General features: G+C 37.7%; 1 protein-coding gene across 5 annotated transcripts in view; it reads right to left on the bottom strand.

The window, feature by feature from the left end:
• CNTN1 (contactin 1) overlaps positions 1 to 19721 on the bottom strand; it is a 353101-nt gene that overhangs the window by 125547 nt on the left and 207833 nt on the right. For all 5 annotated transcript variants that reach the window (XM_032347818.1, XM_032347814.1, XM_032347813.1 and 2 more), the window contains 6 exons: positions 18456 to 18662; positions 14944 to 15043; positions 14608 to 14789; positions 9836 to 9960; positions 9060 to 9177; positions 2363 to 2513 (listed from right to left, as the gene is read on the bottom strand). In XM_032347818.1, coding sequence (XP_032203709.1) covers positions 2363 to 2513; positions 9060 to 9177; positions 9836 to 9960; positions 14608 to 14789; positions 14944 to 15043; positions 18456 to 18662 — 883 coding nt within the window. The remainder of the gene's footprint in view (positions 1 to 2362; positions 2514 to 9059; positions 9178 to 9835; positions 9961 to 14607; positions 14790 to 14943; positions 15044 to 18455; positions 18663 to 19721) is intronic.

The following is a 19721-nucleotide window of genomic DNA, read 5'->3' as shown; positions in this document are numbered from 1 at the left end:
ACTTAGTCAAGCATATTCCCTGTAAAAGTTAATCTGTTCAGGGAAATAAATGCTGTTCCTGTGTACTCCCTCTCCCCAACCCAACCTGTCTTTGTCCAATACACAGCCATACTTGGGATCCACCTAATAAGAGAACCGTGTTGGGTCGGGTTCATTCCACAAGTTCAAGGTTCAGTTTGGAGATTATCAATATACTGTCAGAAGGCTACTTTAACCTTTCTAACTTTTCCAAATAAAGATGATAATACCTATCTTACCTACTTTTTTGGATTGTTGTGAAGAATATCTCTTACATGCTTGAGCTAGAATATACCTTTAATAGGCAAAATCTACATTTTCCTCCTTTATTTACACCTTTAGACCTATTCCATTACTCAAAGATGAGGTTAAAGCCCCCTAACAAAAAACATTATTAATGATCGGGATTATTATGTCTCATCCCTTAAAACTCTTCTCCGTTCTCCTCTAAGGACAAACCATACTGATTTTAGGCCTTACATTCTTCACCATCCTATATTCTCTGCACCAGGCCCTTTGTACATGCTTCTATCACTGCCTGGAATATTTCCTTCTCCCTCACATTCACAGCCCATTTCCTATCCTGACTTTCTTTTCTCCATACTTGAGCCCTTTAGTACTATTACCATATCTTCTAGGAAATTTAAAGAAACCATTTGGTGTGGCTTTTAAATAAATACTAGACAAGTCACATGTTTTATGTTTTATGTTTTATCTTAAAACTACCAATGGTCTACTTGTTAGGAAGTAGTTTAATATTTTATCTCATTAGGGACATCAGTTTTATGTTTTATCTTAAAGCGGTTAATGGTGTACTTATTAGGAAGATGAGAAATTCCTGTTAATTTAAAAAGATGGGAAGGAATGATTTATTCTTAAAGTCACCTGTATTAAATTTTTTCCTATTGAAATACGTAATAGGCTAACTCTATAAAATTAAAACAAATATAAATGGATACAGAAGGCTGGTGGGGTTAATGTAGAGCATGAAATCAACCATAATTCCTGGCTTGCTAAATGTAACACAGAGGCGGTGGGGGCGAAGGAAGGTTTCGGAGAAGGGCACCGGCCTTTGGAATGCCAGGCCTGTGTGATCACTCTGCCCTTGGAACGCCTCAGGGAGTTGCCTTTCTTTAGGTTTTCTTGGCCCAAACAGCGGCCCTGTGATCTAAGATGCCCCGTGATTTAAGAGATGCATGAATTGTTTCTTAGGCTACGTTTAGCAAAACACTCAGATTAACATATCTTATCTTTCCTGTAAACAGATCCCCCTAGTTTCAGTAAAACCCCTTGTCGTCAGAAAGGACGAATACCCAACTTTTGTAGCAACATGGGCGGGACTGGAAGAGATTATGCTGAGTGAAATAAGTCAAGCAGAGAGAGTCAATTATCATATGGTCTCACTTATTTGTGGAGCATAACAAATAGCATGGAGGACATGGGGACTTAGAGTGGAGAAGGGAGTTGGGGGAAATTGGAAGGGGAGGTGAACCATGAGAGACTATGGACTCTGAAAAACAATCTGAGGGTTTTGAAGGGGCGGGGGGTGGGAGGTTGGGGTACCAGGTGGTGGGTATTATAGAGGGCATGGATTGCATGGAGCACGGGGTGTGGTGCAAAAATAATGAATACTGTTATGCTGGAAATAAAAAAAAAAATTAATTAAAAAAAAAAAAAAAAAAAAAACCCTTGTCGCACATCAAGTGCTTGAGAAATAGAGATATTGACCCCTGTGCCTTCTCCTCTCATTCACAGCAACGTTCAGTCATCTTTCATCCATCTGTACAGGGACTGCTGGCCACTGCCAGCAGAAGGCCTTGCTGCGAGGGGAGAAGTCAGAGATCATATTTTTTTTCTTAAGATTTTATTATTTATTTAGTTAGTTAGTTGACAGACAGAGATCACAAGTAGGCAGAGAAACAGGCAGAGAGAGAGGGGGAAGCAGGCTCCCTGCTGAGCAGAGAGCCTGATCCAGGACTGGATCCCCGGACCCTGAGATCATGACCTGAGCCGAAGGCAGAGGCTTTAACCCACTGAGCCACCCAGGCGCCCCCAGAGATCATATTTTACTTGACATTGTTCATTTTTTTCCTGAGGCCTTTGGTAATTTACCAAAAATTTCTGAGTCTCAATTTTCTAAATTCCTTATAAATTACAGAAGCTTAGAAATTGAACCCTGATGATAACAGATAATAAGAGTAAAGGGTAAGCACCTCTGTTTATCTTAGAATTATGATATTTTCTGTGGAGAAAAGTTAGGACAACCAACATTTACATTAGTCCTCTTTAAAACGAATTTTGCTGAACAGTAAATTGCAATCAGATTTCTAGTTTTTGAACTGACCTGCTGCTGTTGACAAGCCACTCTGTCCCTTTACTCCATGAAAATTTGGGTTTAGGTGCTGCTTTAGGTTTGCATTCAATTATGACCCTTCCTCCTTTAGCAGCCAAGATCTTCTTCTTCATAGGATTCATTTCAAAAGTTGGAGCCAAAGCTAAAAGGAAATAAATTATTATTTTTCTCTTTTACTAAAAAGGAAAACAAAATTCTTCTATAGCACCTTTTATTCTTTTGATTAATAATCAACAGAAAAGATTAATCTCACCAAATAGTATCAGATATACCGATAGACATTCCCTACCTAGTATCAATATATTTTCCTTTTATTTAATAACATTATTGATGTATATTTTACTTATAAAATTCATTTTTAATGTACGAATCTTAGTAATAATGGATTATAAATTTTAGTTAAAATCAAATGCTATGTATATATTGTATATATGTATACCTTGAGGGTAACATCTAATTTAATTGTTTTGACTCAATTGCACAGGGAAGTTAAGGGAAATACTGGAGGAATTTGAGCACCATTATTAATACTGACACATATTCATAATCAATACTCTCAACCACACTTTCAGTGAACTGTCCCCAGTATACAAATGGGAGAACTAATATCTGTTATGATTATATAATTTGCCAAAGGTACCATGGCAGTATCAGGTAGGATTCACAATTGAATCAATTTTCTTCTGATTTGTAAACATGCTCTCTTCATTAAACAATGATTCCTCCTTCACCATGCAATATTTCTTGAGCACGAACTGTGTGCAGACACTGAAATACCAAAATAAAAAGATTTCTGCCTTCACACCTACCTGCAAACAGCTAGGGCAGTGATGGATGCAAATCACTAAGGGAAACAGGCTACCGCTAGAGCTTCCCCTTACATCAAAGCACAGAGCAATAGTTATGAGAATAGGATACAGAGTCTCATAAAAGATTACTTCATTGATGACATGTTCTCTCTTTCTTAAGGTCTCCTACACCTGCCTCATTTCATAACCTCCTTGTATTTTAGCAGGCTTCGGGGGGATCCCATCCATTTATGTTTGCACGTCCAATCGTCTGTATGTAACTGTGTCCTTTGGGGAAGCGTTTCTAGGCTCAAGTGTATCTTCATCCAGATGTTGACTCTTCATCCTCTAGTCTGTGATTCTCAAATTCTGTTTGTGCATAAAAATAATCTGATGATCTGGATAAAATGTTGATTAAGTAGGCCTGGGATGAACCTGAGATTCAGCACTTCTAACAAGCTCCCAGGTGTTGCTTTTGCTGCTGCTGCTGCTCTGTAGGACACACTTTTTAATGGCAAGGATTTAATTTATCCCATTGTTCCTTTAGTCTGAGTTTTGCTGACAACAAATAAATACATAACCAACCAACTTGTGTTGTACACCTAACACAGTGTGTGGTGTTTTGTATAGTCTCAATAGATACTTTGGGTGACATACTCCCCGTCAAATATGAGAGAAAATCTAATGGGATTATTTTTTTTTAATCTAAATTCATCTAGAAATGAGAATTTTTCTTGAGCCAGTTAAGTTTTAATGAAATACCTGATCTGGTACAGTTGTTTAAATGACTTCATACTTAACTAATATTTGAATTTATAGTGACAGAATCTAGAACATGTTCTTACATATTTTAGAAGCAGTAAAAAATAAGGGAATGTTTTCCTCCCAACAAGAAGAGGACATGAATTTTTTTATTTCTTTCATCCTTTACTGTGCCTATTCAAATAATAGTATCTTGTGTAGAAAGTTCCCCCAAAATACTTGGTGGATGAATAAATGAATTATCTAGATAACGAAAGAAAAGAGAGAGCAATCAACACTCTCTCTAATGGTAGTAAACAAAAATAGATGGAAACAAATATAAAGATGCCCAGAAACATTGCTCTCAGGCTGAAAATGCTGTTTGTTTAATCACTACAGTAATAGTCATTAACTGACTACAAGATTTTGTGCTTGAATATGGAGTGATCTTTCAGCCTAAGCAATTTAATTTTCATGTAATTTTGTAATGTATGATAATAAACAAATTTTTATAAAAAACAGAATGTTAATATTGGGGAAAGCATTTAAAGTCACCTCATATCCTGTATGAGTCAAAATGATTTTGTTGCACCTCATACCAAAGTAATACAGCATGAAGCCTAAACCTGAATGTTTGCTTGATACCCAAATAAACTAGGTTAAATATATTAGCAAGGAATTTTTACTTTGTGGGGAAGAAATGGAATATGATCCTCAACATTATAGTAAGAGGCAGGGAAAATCAAAATTAAGAAGGCCTCAGCTCTCTTTTTATTTTTATTTATTTACTTTTAGAGAGAGAGAGCCAGCACTAGCAGGGAGGGGCAGAGGGAGTAGGAAAGAGAATCTCAAGCAGACTCCATATTCAGTGCAGAGCCTGACATGGGGTATGATCTCAGGACCCTGAGATCATGATCTGGGCAGAAATGAAGAGTCTGACGCCTAACCCAATGATCCACCCAGGGGCCCCAGCCTCAACTTTTTTTAAAAGGTAATTTTTTAAATATTTTCTTGCAATTATCTCATTTCCTTTCATATTCTTTTAGCGTCACTCAGTTTGTAGTGGTAACAATGTTCTAAAGAATTCCCCTTTGGTGTAGCAATAATAAAACAGGCCATACTGAGTCACTGCTTTATCTTTTTGGTAATATTTTTGGTTGTAAAAGAGAAAGACTGGCTACCTAGATTCATAGGACTAAAGCTGATGACAGCTACTTTAAATAAAATGAAAGCGACGTAATACAGTAAGACCTTAATTAAAGCAGGTGTAATGAAAGTAAGGAGGATGTGAGATTTATGGAGTAACTGAGAAATTAGATGTAATAGGAAGAAAGGATGCAGTGTATTCTGTCATTCTAGAGAACAGAATTTTTCAGGAGGCCATGTGAATGCGGACGAAAGGGAATGCATTTAGCTTCAGGCTCACTAAACATGGGTTATCTGTGAGGTTACCCAATGAAGATTTCTATTAGGACGCTTTATGTTGAGCTTAAAGCTGAGGATAAAAACCTGGGCCAGTGATATAAATTAAGAATCATTGATAATTAACGGGAGAAGAAGAAATTATCCAGGATTTTTAAAAATTTGAAAATAATAATAATTTAGGAATAATAATATAGAAAATGTGAAAAAGGGAGGAAGAGGAGAGAATGGAACCAGAGCAGGAACTCTGCAAGAGAGCAAGATTTCTAACTGAGCAGAGGAAGGGATAAAGAGGAGAAAATGACAGTGATTGAGAATAAATCATCTGGGAAGTGTGAAAGCATGGAGTCACCAAAGACAAAGGTGCAGAGAATTCAAGAATAAAACATGAAGAAGCAGCAGCGTGAGAAATACGAACGCATGTATGCCCACGGAGAAGAGATTCCTGTCCGTATCAAGTCAGCGCAAGGGAGAAGAGATGAAGATGGGGCAGAGATAAAGGGGTTACAGGCATCCCTCAAGATATTGTAGGTTTTGGTGCCTGGGTGGCTCAGTGGGTTAAAGCCGCTGCCTTCGGCTCAGGCCATGATCCCAGGGTCCTGGGACTGAGCCCCATGTCGGGCTCTCTGCTCGGCAGGGAGCCTGCTTCCCGCCTCTCTCTCTGCCTGCCTCTCTGCCTACTTCTGATTTCTGTCTGTCAAATAAATAAAGTCTTTAGAAAAAAAAAAAAAAGATATTGTAGGTTAGGTTCCAGACCACCCCCATAAACGAATATCACAATAAATGAGTAAAATGAGGTTTTTGCTTTTTGTGTTTTTTTGTTGTTTACCAGTACCTGTAAAAGTTATGTTTACACTACTATATAGCCTATTAAGTGTGCAGTGGCTTTATGTCTAAAAAAACCCAACGTACCTACCTTAATTTAAAAATGCTTTATTGCGAAAAAATATTAACCATCATACAAGCTTTCAGCTAGTCATCACTTTTTTGCTGGTGGTTGCTGAAGGTTGGGGTGTCTGTGGCCATTTCTTAAACTAAGACAACTTTGAAGTTTTCCCCATTGATGGATTATTCCTTTCATGAAAGATTTCTCTGCAGCATTTTCCCCGCAATTGAACTTCTTTCAAAATTGGAGTCGATCCTCCCAAACCCTACTGCTATTTTATAACCGAACTTGATGTAATATTTTAATTCCTTTGTTGTCATTTCAATAATCTTCACAAAATCTTCACCAAGAATTATGCTACATTTAATCTTCCCATGCTCTGAATGTTTTGTTGCCATCCAGCAAAGCCTGGACAACAGCACATCTGTTGACAACATAGTTTACTGAGTATTTTAAGCCCTCTGTTGAGAAAAACTGCTCAGGAAAAAAAATGCTTTCTTTCAAAATATTCCTGCTCCTTGACACGGCTCCTGGTCACCCAAGAACTCTGACGGAGCCGTGCATGAGATTAATGTTCTTTTCATGGCTGCTAACACAACATTCATTCTGAAACCCATGGATCAAGGAGCAATTTTGACTTTCAAGTTTTATTATTTAAGAACTACATTTCATAAGGCTCTAGGTGTCACAGATGTTGAATTTTGTAATGCATCCAAGCAAAGTAAATTGAAAAACTTCTGAAAATGATTCACTCTTCTAAATACCACTAAGAACATTCATGATTCATGGGAAGATGTGAAAATATGAACACAGGGAGGAATTTCAAAGTTGATTCCAACCCTCATAGATGACTTTGAGGGGTTCAAGTCTTCTGTGGAGGAAGTAACGATAGACTTGGTGGAAATAGCAAGAAAACTAGAATTAGAAGTGGAGCGTGAGGATGTGACTGACTTTCATAAAATTAAAATTAAGAAGGCCTCAGTTATCTTTTGATTTTTATTTATTTTCTTTTAGAGAGAGAGAGAAAGAGAGAGAGAGCCAGCACTAGCAGAAAGATACAGAATGAGTAGGAAGAATAATTGTCTTTTTAAGATTTTATTTATTTATTTGACAGAGAGAGAGCTCACAAGTAGGCAGAGAGGCAAGCAGAGAGAGAGGAGAAGCAGGCTCCCCGCTGAGGAAAAAGCCCAATGTGGGGTTTGATCCCCGGACCCTGAGATCATGACCTGAGCGGAAGGCAGAGGCTTAACCCACTGAGTCACCCAGGCGCCCCAGGAAAGAGAATCTTAAGCACGGTCCACATTCAGAGGGCTTAAAATACTCAGTAAACTGTTGTCAACAGGTGTGCTGTCCTCCAGGCTTTGCTGGATGGCAACAAAACATTCAGAGCACAGGCAGATTAAATGTAGCATAATTCTTAATGGCCCTAGGATTTTCAGAATGGCGAATGAGCACTGGCTTCAACTTAAAGTCACCAGCTGCATTAGCCCCCAACAAGAGTGTTAGCCTTTTCTTCTACAGCTTTCTTACCCCTCTCAGCCTTCACGGAGTTAGAGTTAGAGCCTTGCTTTGGATTAAGCTCTGGTTTAAGGGAATGCTGTGGCTGGATTGATCTCCTCAGACCACTAAACTTTCTCCATATCAGCAATAAGACTGTTCTGCTTTCTTATCATTCATGTGTTCCCTGGAATAACACTTTAATCCCAAGAACTGTACTTCTGCATTCACAACTTGGCTAACTGCTTAGTACCAGGGGCCTAGCTTTCAGCCTCTCTAAGCTTTTGATATTCCTTCCTCACTAGCTTAATCATTTCTAGCTTTTGCGTGAGAGTGAGAGATGTCTCTTTCACTTGAACATTAGAGGGCATTGGCCCAAAGTCAATACTGTTGTGCCTCAGAGAACAGGGAGGACCAAGGTGAGGGAGAGAGATGGGGGAAAGGCCGGTCGGTGAGGCAATCAGAACACACACATTTATTGATTAAGTTCACTATCTTATACAAGTGTGGTTCATGGTGACTGAAAACAATTATAATAGTAATATCAAACATACTAAATATGGTAATGAAAACGTTTGAAATCTTGTGACACAGAGACACAAGTAAGCAAATGCTGTTGGATATACAGCCTCAATAGCCTAGCTTGATGCGGGGTTGGCACAAACTTCTAATTTGTAAAAATGCACTTCTTTAAAGTGCCGTCATAGGAGGTACGCCTATTTTTGGAAAGGAAATGCTTATTCCTCTGGATGGAGAATATGAAAGGACAAGTGTAGTAAAGATTCAGATACTTTGGAATGAGGGGTGGGAAATTCAAGTATTTTATTTCAAAGGGTTTCAATTTTCATGGAGGAGTAAGAAAGCAATACCAAAGTGGGAGTTGGGTTGGAGTAGAAAGCTTGAGGAAAACTAAATTAAAATTAAAGATTTAAAATAGCAATTTCAGGCCATGAGATCCAAAGAATACGAAAACTAGCAAGTGTTCAAGACCCATCTGAGCCTGGGTCATACGCACTGTGGAAGCATCAATCATGGCAACGTGATTTTCAAGCAGTATTTAAGAGCTCAGACATAGGAGAAACAAGACTTGTAAAAACTAGCATGTGTCAAGTTTGCTTAAAATTTTTTTGAGACTATCGCACTCCGTGTTGCCTCTAATTTGTTTGCTGTTCTCTAATGAAAGAAAAAAATATATATAAAACAGTAATATCATCCTGTCCCAAACCCCATTTCGAAAGTTTTTAACTTTAGTAATTCAAGAAATAATCAAATATGATCTTCAGAAACCCTACGATCATGGTTGAAGGTGTTGCTTTCCTTGTGGAAGTTAACAGAAACTAGGAAGGATACTGACCCAAGATCTTCAACTCCGCGTTTGCATAAATGGCTCCATGTGTGTTTTCAGCTATGCACTGGTACATGCCAGCATTTTCAAAAGTCACATCATACAGTCTCAATTCCCCTTTATGATACTGAAAAGAACACAAAGTAAAATACATTTCCTTGATAAACTTTAATATAAACGTTTTATTTAGGTTTGGCCTCATTTGACTTTTAATTTGATACATTATTTGGCCCCCGCTGTTAACTAAGTCAAAGACAGTAGGCTTTTCACGGCATGGGAAAGTAAAACCCACTTACCATGCCCAGTGGCTCTTGTTCTAGTCATCCTACTGAGTTGAGAGTCCACTGTTTCCCTCCTGGCCCAGCTGGGAGATTACAGAGGGAAGGTAGAGAAAGGCCCCACTGCTGCTACTTGTCCCCAGGGCTAAAGGTAGAACCTTCCCTCTTACCTCTGTTTCTGTGGGGTCAGGGAAACAGTGGCCAAAAAAAGAGGACAATATCAGGTAGTAGAGATGGATGAGTAGGAAGAAGGGTAAAATGTGGAACAAAGGGGAAAATAAGGAGAGAGAAAGAGAGAGAGAAGGTAGACATAAGATTGCAGAAAGTTGATTAAGCTGAAGATAGTTTAATGCTCACTTTTTTGTTTGCCTTCTTCAGAGACTTTTTTTTTTTTTTTTTTAAATTTCAGGGACCAGGTACCCTTACTCTGTTGAATTTATCCCAGGACCCCTGGAAATGTTGCCTGAACACAGATTTAAGGACTGCACAACAGCCGAACATACATACCGCATATCCATTTTTCAGCCATCGGATCGTTGGGATGGGCTTCCCTGTGGCCACACAAGGCCAGTAGAGATCACTGCCTATATCCACCTCTGTGTCATTGATATGTTCTACCCACTCAGGAAATGCTGAAAAGTAAAGAATATTGTAAATGTCAAATGAAAGTCTCAACACTCAAAATAATCTCAAGAATACAAATATTACATTTAGCTGACCTTCTGGAGAATACATCAGATATCAAATACGCTATAAAATCAGTATTAGAGCCTAGGTCTGCAGGTAAACTTTATCCTACACTGTTATAACATGAAGTAACTATAACTCAATTCATAATTTTTTTCTTTGTGAACCATGTTTGTTAGAAAGTTAATTCATGAATAACAAAAAAAATTGATCTTTTTCTTATAACTTAAATCTTTCAAAATGACAATTAAGGTTTTGAAGAATTATGTCTTCATTGACTATGACACTATGTCTTCCCCTTCGAATAAAGAATAACATGTTTTTTCCATTCCCTCAGGTATCCTTTTTTTGATAGAACTCTCATCTAGTAGCCACTGTCACATCTTACTGTAGGATTAGAAAAATGACTTAATCACTTAAGTATTCTTTCAATATTAGAAACTACATACAGTAGTATAATTGCTGAAATCTATTGCTTGAGTGAAATCGATGATCTGATTTTCTGGTACCTAAAGGAAAATGCTAGGTATTTCTCAAAAGAAAATATATTTCTGGAGAGCAGGCAAATGAACAATGTGATAATCTTTTTGAGCATTTAAGTTATTTAAGTTAAATTCTTTAAATAAATGCAGACAAACAAATTAACATAAAATAAAGAAGGAGGTAAGAGGAGAGAATCCTGAATAGAGGGAGTATTTTATTTTCTTTGAAAAAGAAAACTTTGATATATATGTTTTATGACAAAACAACATATATAACATAGAAAGTAGTGCATATAAATAAAAAGAACATAAAACATTTCTATGATCTTACTGAACCCTATCAACATTATATGTATATATATACTCATAGTACTATAATCTGATATAGTATATTTTCACTTATCATTACATTTTTGTAACATATAGATAGTTATAAAATTAAATATTGATATGAATACTATGTTAATTGATAGAGGTTTTATTATGTACACAATCTTGGCAATAAAACAGGAATATGAGCACCTTCCCAGCCTTAGCCTCAGGTGACACAAAATATCACATTGAAAAATACAATGAGAAGACTAAATAATTGAATCCATTTGATACATTCTATCTATGATTTAATTATGTAAACTTCTGGGAGTTTGATTAGATCAAAAGAGAAAAAGTAAGTGCCCTTGTTTAGTAAAGAGAAATAATAGCTCCTTTAATAATATTCCCTTATAAATATCTGCTCTGTCACCTTGTTTCTTCTAAGGAATTAGATACTAGATAGTTTGGGACTCTGTTAAGAACCTGGAATGCAGTTTTCTTAAGATGTATGAATAAAAACAGATTTGTAAGCTCTAGGAACCTGGTAGAGTGACAGCTTTATCTAACAAATGTAAGAGTCTAACCAGAATTTTCCTCACGTAAGGAGGCCATCCATGCGTATTCTATATGTACCAAGTGAATTCTATTGGTGTACTTAATGCACAAGTCTGGAGTTCAAGGGAGGTGCCTGGGTCAGAATTTTTAGGGTGTAGAGCCTAATTAAAGCCTGGATGATGGATGAAATCCTAAAAGTTGTGAATTAAATCAAGAAGACTTTCAGAGACAAACCCTGATTGCTCCCATGTTTGGAGGGCATGGAGTGAGGAGGGAAATGCAAGCAGTATACAAGGACATTAGCAAAGTGTAGGTTCCAGATACCAAGCACAGAAGGTGAATGGTGGAGGAGTGCCTGGTCCACGGTGGTGACTGCTGCTGTTGGATCAAGTAAGATACAGCTGAGGAGTGCCATCCACTTCAGGAACATGATGTTATTGGGGGTCATGGGAAGAAAGATTCCAGCAGAGAAGTAGGGATGAAAATTAAATAAGAGTGCTTTTAAAAAAGAAGAAACATGGAAAACAACACTTCTAGAAAGTATAGGTTTAATCTGTCAATATTTCTATTACCTTTTGGGGAAATAAAAAGAAGGGAAACGGAGGAGCAGGCAGAGTTAAGAAGAAAGAGCAAGGGCCACTGTACACTGATGGAAATGATCCAGTGAAGAAAAAAGATTGCTTTTGCTGTCAGGAGAGGGAATCGCTGGAACAACAGTAAGTGGGAGGGTATAATCAAGCAGAGTGGAGGTGTTGACCTCAGACAGCAGCTGAATCCATAGCAACAAGAGACAGGGTTAAAGATGGCAGTATTGGGTAGATGTGGGGTAGGAGCTTGTGGAAGTTCTAATTTGAACTTTCATTTTCTCTGTGAAAGAAGAAGCTATGTTATCAGCTGAGCATAAGATTGGAGGTGGAGGTATTACGGGTTGAAAGGAAATTGTGAAAGCGTGAGAAGATCATCCAAAAGAGTGGGATAAGTGGACCTAAGTGGACCTTGGGAATTGTAGTATAATTCTTGGGCAACACTAAAGACCCACTTGAAGCTAATGATCATTAATTTAAAATGAACTAATCAGTGTACTAGTGTTTATCTCAAGTCATACTCAAGTTCCTGGGTTCAGGCACTGCTAGGCAGAGAGCTAGGTTTTTCCAGGGTTAGCCTTTTATAAGGGTAGTAAGACAAAGTAGAGGCTGGTGAGTGCACTGGGATGGTGTGCAGGGGAATAGTAATGACTGATCAGATTTAGAGAAGAGACAAGTAGGGGTCAGGGGACGTGAAGGAAAGTTAAACCTTTGGTAGATTAATTGATTTTAGTTCCTGGTAGTCTCAGGGTATTGAGAAACTGAACTAGAAAAAGAAGAGGTAGAGGTTAGTGAAGAAATATGTGAGATTGAGATTCTAAAGGGATTCTACTTTTTGGTAACAATGAGGTCTAAAGTGTGGTGGTGGGAGTGGGCTGCTGAGGTAGACTGAGGTATCAAGATCATTAGAGAAGAGGAGTTCAATGGAACTGAGAGGCAAAACTACCAAAAAAAAAAAAATCATAGTCTAAGTTGATTCTGATGTCACAAAGAATGTCAAGAGTAATGTTTTAGTTTGTAAGACCTGCCAAGAGTAAAAACTTTAAAGAAACAAGGGGGGTGGTCCAGATAGATTTTTCACCGGATATTTAAAGGAAAGAAGGTAGATAGCCTAGAAATGGCATGAGGAACAAGAAAAGCAGTTATATTACAAGCCAAAGGGGATGAGAGCTGTGGAAGAAAAATTAATGACTACTTGAGAGGAATCAGTGTCTCTAAGGGAGAACCATGTAGAAGAGTAGTTATGTAGAAGTGAAGAATATATGGGATTGTGACAATGCAGACTGTGTGCTGTCGAAAGCACGGTGCAAAGGTTTCAGAAATTGGGGATGGGGAAGAGATGGAGACAGAGCAGGACACATGCAGAGCTGTGTGGGTGTTAAAGTCCAGGCGAGGAGGGAGGCCCAGAGGCCGTGGCTTTCTAGGCCAAAAGAAACAAACAGGGAAAAGGCGAGATGAGACTAATCCTGCTGGATACTATGAAATGATGGTGGTGAAGTTGCATCTTGTAGGCCACTGGAGGCACTTATTTCCTCCCCGTGTAGACAGAGGCCCGGGCGGCGGCCATAACCTGGCTCCTCATTCTGGTATTCCAGTTTGGCTAGGCATCACCTCCCATTTTTCCTATCATCCATCTTCTCAGTGTGGCTAAGGTATCCCTCACCACGTATCGATATCCTGTGTAAATTTCCATAGTACATTCCCAATTTTCTTTATTACTATGTATGTTTCTGTGTGTGCATATGCATGTGTGTGAAAGTGTATCTCATTTCTTGTGTATGCTTGTATAAATTTGGAGGTTTTGTGTAGAGTATGAATACAGTATGAATACCTCAAGGACAGAAACAATGTTTCTCTTATCTGTTTCTCCTTGCTCCAGTCATAGTGTGTGCCTCTAAGTCGACACTCATTGTAGGCTTAGCCTTTGAATGAATGGTCTTATTGAAACCTTGGACATTTACTCAATTGTGATCTATACATTTTATATTGTGGAACATTATAAAAATTATTTCAGTCTGAAAGGTTTCAAGTATGCCCTGAAAAACAACATTCCACTCTCCTAAATATAAGTTTATTTCAACGTGTCTGAGCCAAATACTTGTGTTAAGAAAATTGTGTCCAAAAAAAAAAAAAAAAGTTTCCTTAGAGTGGTGGTTCTCAGACTGTGGATCCTGGTCTGGTAGCATTAGTATCTCCTAGGACCTTATTAGAAATAAAAATCTTCGACCCCAAAAAGAACTTGTAACTCAGAAACTCTGGGAACCAACCATCTGTGTTTTAACAAGTCCTCCAGGTGATTTTGAAACATATAAAAGTTTGCAAGCCAGTGGCTTGGACCAACTCATAATGCATAGTTTCTTCTACAGATAAAAAGGTATTGGGGAAAAAAAAAAGAATGAAGGGAATATGCAAAGTTACATTAATTGTATTTTCTGAAAATTATCAAGGACACTCCAAGAATCCATTGATGCTAGTATGATGGTAATAGTATAAGCCATATTTGAGACTTAATTAGACATAAGATAGATTTTTTTTTGTATAATGTACTATACATCACTGTTTTTAAACTATTATTCATTATATACTCACCTTTCAAGTATGGAAATGGCTACAAGTAAGATATTGATGCAATGTATAAAAATGGAAACAACATGTCTACCTTGAACATAAATTCTTGCCTGGTGTTTATCCTTTCCTCTGTTGTTCTCAGCCTCACATTCATATGTGCCTTCATCTTCCAGCTGAATGTTGAAGATCTTGAGGACAGCCCCAGAGGTGCTGATCTCAGCAGTACTTGGCATTGGTTCTAGGACCTTCCGCCAACGGATATCAGGAACAGGACTTGAAATATGAAATAACAAAAGCTAAGTGTCCACATTTCAAAGTCAATTACTTTGTTAGTATACGCCTAAACAATTACATCATTTATTTCCTAAAATGGTACAAAAATTAATATATTTCTACATATACTAATAAAAAGTATAAGAATACTTACTTGCCAAGTGCAAAACACTCTAATGTCACATTTTGGCCCATCAGTGCATATATGTCCTTGAACTGAACTACGATATCAGCAGGATATGGTTTTGTTGTTCCTAATATTAAGAAAAATACAACCATCCACTAATGATTAGGCAGAATAAACAGAGTTTTTAAAAAATAATGTGACTTTTATAGAATTACTTCAATATGCAAAGCATTTCTCTGTATAAGCACTGGAAAATACCTGATCATAACACAATGCACAGATGTGTTTATGCACAGTATGTATATAGCATAAATTTCATCAAGCATTTCCAATCATATTGGCTCATTCTGACAGTTCTGTAACTAATCTGACTCAGTACACCAAAAAAATCCAAGATGTCTCTAGAGAGCATCAAACATGTGTAAAACATTGTGCCAGGGACAAGGGGCTACATGGGACTCAGGATGGAAGAGAAACAAGAAAGCAAATGAGGGAGGAGAAACGAAGGAAGAGAGAAGAGAGGAAAAGAAAGAGGACAGGCAGGAAAAGAAGGAGAATAGAAGAAAGATGTGCACGTGGAGGCACATGCAAAAGGGAAATGAGTTGAAAAGAGGGGAGGAGAAAGGGAAAGAAGAGTGCTTATTCAAACATTACTGGGCTCATCGATATAGTTCCTTTATTGAGTTCATTGAGCACATCTCTGCTGCAAGGTCTATTTCTCCCTTAATCTTATAGGGGAAAAACAGGCACAGAAAGGTGAAATACATGAAGATTACAGCGTGAATAGGTACTTTAGACTGTATGATACCTAAGAGACAATAGATACACCATGTCCTAAAATACAAGCCAAAATGAAAATAAATAGTCTTAAAGAGTGGCAGCTAAGAAAGACTACTGAATATGCAGGGGCTACGGGAATTTCAGGCAAAAAGGGCATGTGACTTCACCAGACCAGCTCAGGCTGAGGAAACAGTATATTATGACAAAGCTCCAGAAGCATGAAGGGGATTTTTTTTTTTTTTTTTTTTTTTTTTTTAGGTCTAGGAATTTAAGTGATGTCAAAGTATATGTAGTTGAAGATGACTTGAACCTATTATCTAGAAGGCTTGAAACTACGACATCAAACATTTTGAGGCTGATTTTCTCAGTGAGTAACCACTGGTGGGTTTTGTAAGAGAAGTAATATGAATATCACCTTTGGTTTAAGTAGAAAGACTTGTCAGAAGTTTCAGAGAATGGGGCATGGAGAAGAGAAATACAGAAGAAAGTCTAAGGGAAGCTAGGTCATTACTTCTTGCAAAGCAGGTGGGGGTTTTGAGCAGTGGGAACAAAAAGGAAAGAACCGATCCAAGTTGAATTTGAGAGGCAGAATCAGCAAGACTCTCCATTGGGTCAATGTTTTCTTGAGGGGTAGATCAAAGATCCTATTCATCAGAATCACCTGGGATGGTTGCTGAACCTACAAATTCCTGGGTCACATTACAGACCGGCTGAATCAGTGTTTCTGGGTTCCAAATTTCTGCAAATTTCCCAAATGCTTAAATACTAACTGGGGACCACTGGATTAGCTGTCTGGAGGATGAGGAGAAGAGAGTGTATGATTAAAAATGCTATCCTGAGTTAGAAACATGACAGTATCACCAAATGAGACAAAGAACACCAGAAGTTTTAGAGATGACAGATGTGTCTGGAACATCGTGAGCTTAACTTCCTGAGAACCTTCTGTATGACACGTCCCAGAGGTAGATAGAATTCAGTCTTAAAGAGAAAAGTTTTGGAGATAAGAATGTGGAGTCATCTCCACAGGGGTACTGTTGAAAAGGTTTAAGTTGGTGAGAATATCTGGAAAAGGATTAGAGAGAAATACAAGAAGGAGGAGGATGTGGGGAAGGATCCTGAGGCAGGTGGGAGATAAGGGAATGGTAGGAGTTGGGAAAATTAGGAAAAGAAAGAAGAGTTCAAGAGAGGACGAGATCAACAGTGTCAAAGTTTATAGAGAATCAGAACTGAAAATTGTTCTTTGGATTTAGCAAATAAGAAGTCATCAAGATTGTTTGTATTGAATACAAAAGAATACACAGAGGGAAAGTTATGGAGGAGGGTTTAAAGATTCAGAAAAAAAGCAGAAAATAAATGATATAGGGAAGTCCATAAATCAATCAAATGTTAAATGAACCAGTGCAACTAGAGGAATTAGCTAGAATACGAGGAGAAACTCTTCCTTCACACAGAAAATAGTAAAAAATAAATAGAGAGATGAATTTCTTGGGTAGAGTAGGAAGGAAACTTGAGGAAGTTTTACATGATGACTCCTTGTAATTCTATAAAGTAGTGGATGGGAGCATCTCCCAAGGTTGTGGAGAGACAAAAGAGCCGGAAGTCAAAAAGTATTTATTGAATTCCAAACACATGTCCATAATCGAGGAGAGTAGTAAAAATGGAATCACGGTGGTACCATGACATTTTCCCCACTGTAATCACCTACTTAGAGTGGAGGCAGGAACCAAACCTAACTCTGTGAACAACAAAGCCCAGTATTTCTTCAGTAGCCTGAACCCACTGATATGAGTGGTAACAGCAGGACTGTGATAAAAACAATGTGAAGTAAGCAAATATATTGAAATCTGATTCTCTTAGGAAGAGAATGGATTTATTTTTTTATTTTTTTTTAAAGATTTATTTATTTATTTGACAGAGAGAGATTACAAGTAGGCAGAGAGGCAGGCAGAGAGAGAGAGGAGGAAGCAGGCTCCCTGCTGAGCCGAGAGCCCGATGCGGGACTCGATCCCAGGACCCTGAGATCGTGACCTGAGCCGAAGGCAGCGGCTTAACCCACTGAGCCACCCAGGCACCCAAGAAAATGCATTTTAAAAGGAATGTAGTTCAATTGGAATCTTGGAAGCCATTCAGGCCCGCCAGTGGCCATCAGATATGATGTACTATATGTTAGTTAACAACATAATAAAAAAAAAGATAATAATAAAAAATAAATATAATGAAATAAAACATCTACATAAATGTATAAATAAAAGAATATTATGAAATACAAAACAAATATGGTACCTATGCTACTTACTCATAGTAGAAAGGCAATTTATATACTTATTTGCTTTATCTAAATAGTTCCTTAAAAATATCAAAAGAATACAACTGCATGTGTTTCCCCAATTCTGTAATCACTATAGTTTCTATTGATCTAATCATTTGTTCTTTCATGAAGTTACTTTGGATATGGAAAAAAGCAGAGGCCAGTGATTCCCCCTGTAATTAATATATGGATATTTGGCTAATAAATCAGAACCCTATGTATTCTCTGAACTAGAGGAAACCAGTCCAAACTCAACCAACTTGGGTGCTTTTATCATGTAAATCTCTATCAGAAAAAGTAAGGAATGACCAAGACTTTCAAAGTGGATGTCTTCTGTTTGCCCTGACTCAAGAGCTAGCTACTCTTTCCTCTGGATATTTCTTTTCCTCACTATAAGGGCTCCATGAGCAGACAACCTGCAAAAACACTGTGTAACAAACAAGATACTTACGTTCAGGTAGTGGAATGAGTGGGATAAATTTGCTGAACACGCTCTTTGTAATAGAAGGACTGGATACAAAGCAGGAATAATTGCCTTTGTCTGATGCCTCAACATTTGCAATGTAAAGATTTCCATTTGTCTGAGACACAAATCTTCGTTTATCCATTGTGATAAATACAGGAAATTCATTTAGAAGCCAGCGGTAGCTAAGATCATCTGGGAGGAAACATTGTCTTCTAAATATTAAATTCTTCTTCAAAAGCAAAAAATTTTATTTTCCAGGAACAAGCTAGGGCATAATCTAATCTAGGCTATTGTAGAACAAATGTTGGAAGTAGACCAAGACCAATAGTGCAAATGTTCCAAAAGCTACCATATTTTGAGTGAATATAAGCATGGTGCTAAGCAATTGTATTTATCTTTCTCTCTCAATTATTTTATGACTTATTAATATTCTAAATTCCATTTCATTGATAAAACTCAGAGCAGTTAAATGTTTTGCTTAGAATTTTATAATTGGTAAGTAGAATTGGGATTTTTACTCTAGGTCTGATAATTCCCAAACTCATGATCCATTTTCCTTACTGCATTTAAAAAAAAAAAAAAAAAAAGTTGGCTAGCCACAGTATCTTTATATCTTTTTTCCTTTTATACTCCTATTTTGAATTATAGATTTAGAATTTCCCCAAAGTCTTTCATTAAAACACTAGCCAGACCCGTCTTTCCATAACTTAAGCAATGTCGTGTGACTCCTTCTTGTCAAAGCCCTCCAAAGTAAATCTCACTGAAGTTAAAGCCAGTATAATTACTATGAAATATAAAGTCCTATGTGATATAGCTCTTGTAACTCTCCAGTTTCATTTCCTATTACCTTCTGTCTTATGCACTCTATTCCAGCCCCTCTGGCTTCCTTGGTCTTCCTTGGTAGTTGCATTTCGTGCCTTTGATGCATCTGCCTGCTACGTCTTCCCCTCACACATCTGTGCTGTTGGCGTCTTCTTTTCCTTCAGGCCTTTATTCAAAGTTACCTTCACAGCTTTGTCCTTGATAAAAGTTCAACCAGCCCTTTAACACTGACTCTTCCCCCTTCCCTGCACAAGTTTTTCTTCCTAGTGCTTACCTACCAATATCTAGGCATAATATACCTGTTACCTATGTATCTTGTATATTGGCTGTCTCTGCCGGTAGCAAATCTCTGAGGGCAGGTGAATCTTGTGTATCACTCACTGAGGTATTCTTGTGGTACAGACAGTGCTTAATTGGGTAACAAGTGCT

The sequence above is a fragment of the Mustela erminea genome, chromosome 6, assembly GCF_009829155.1.
Source record: "Mustela erminea isolate mMusErm1 chromosome 6, mMusErm1.Pri, whole genome shotgun sequence".
Classification (NCBI taxonomy): Eukaryota; Metazoa; Chordata; class Mammalia; order Carnivora; family Mustelidae; genus Mustela; species Mustela erminea.
The sequence above is the reverse complement of the archived record's forward strand: the minus strand, read 5'-3'. Positions and strand labels throughout refer to the sequence as shown.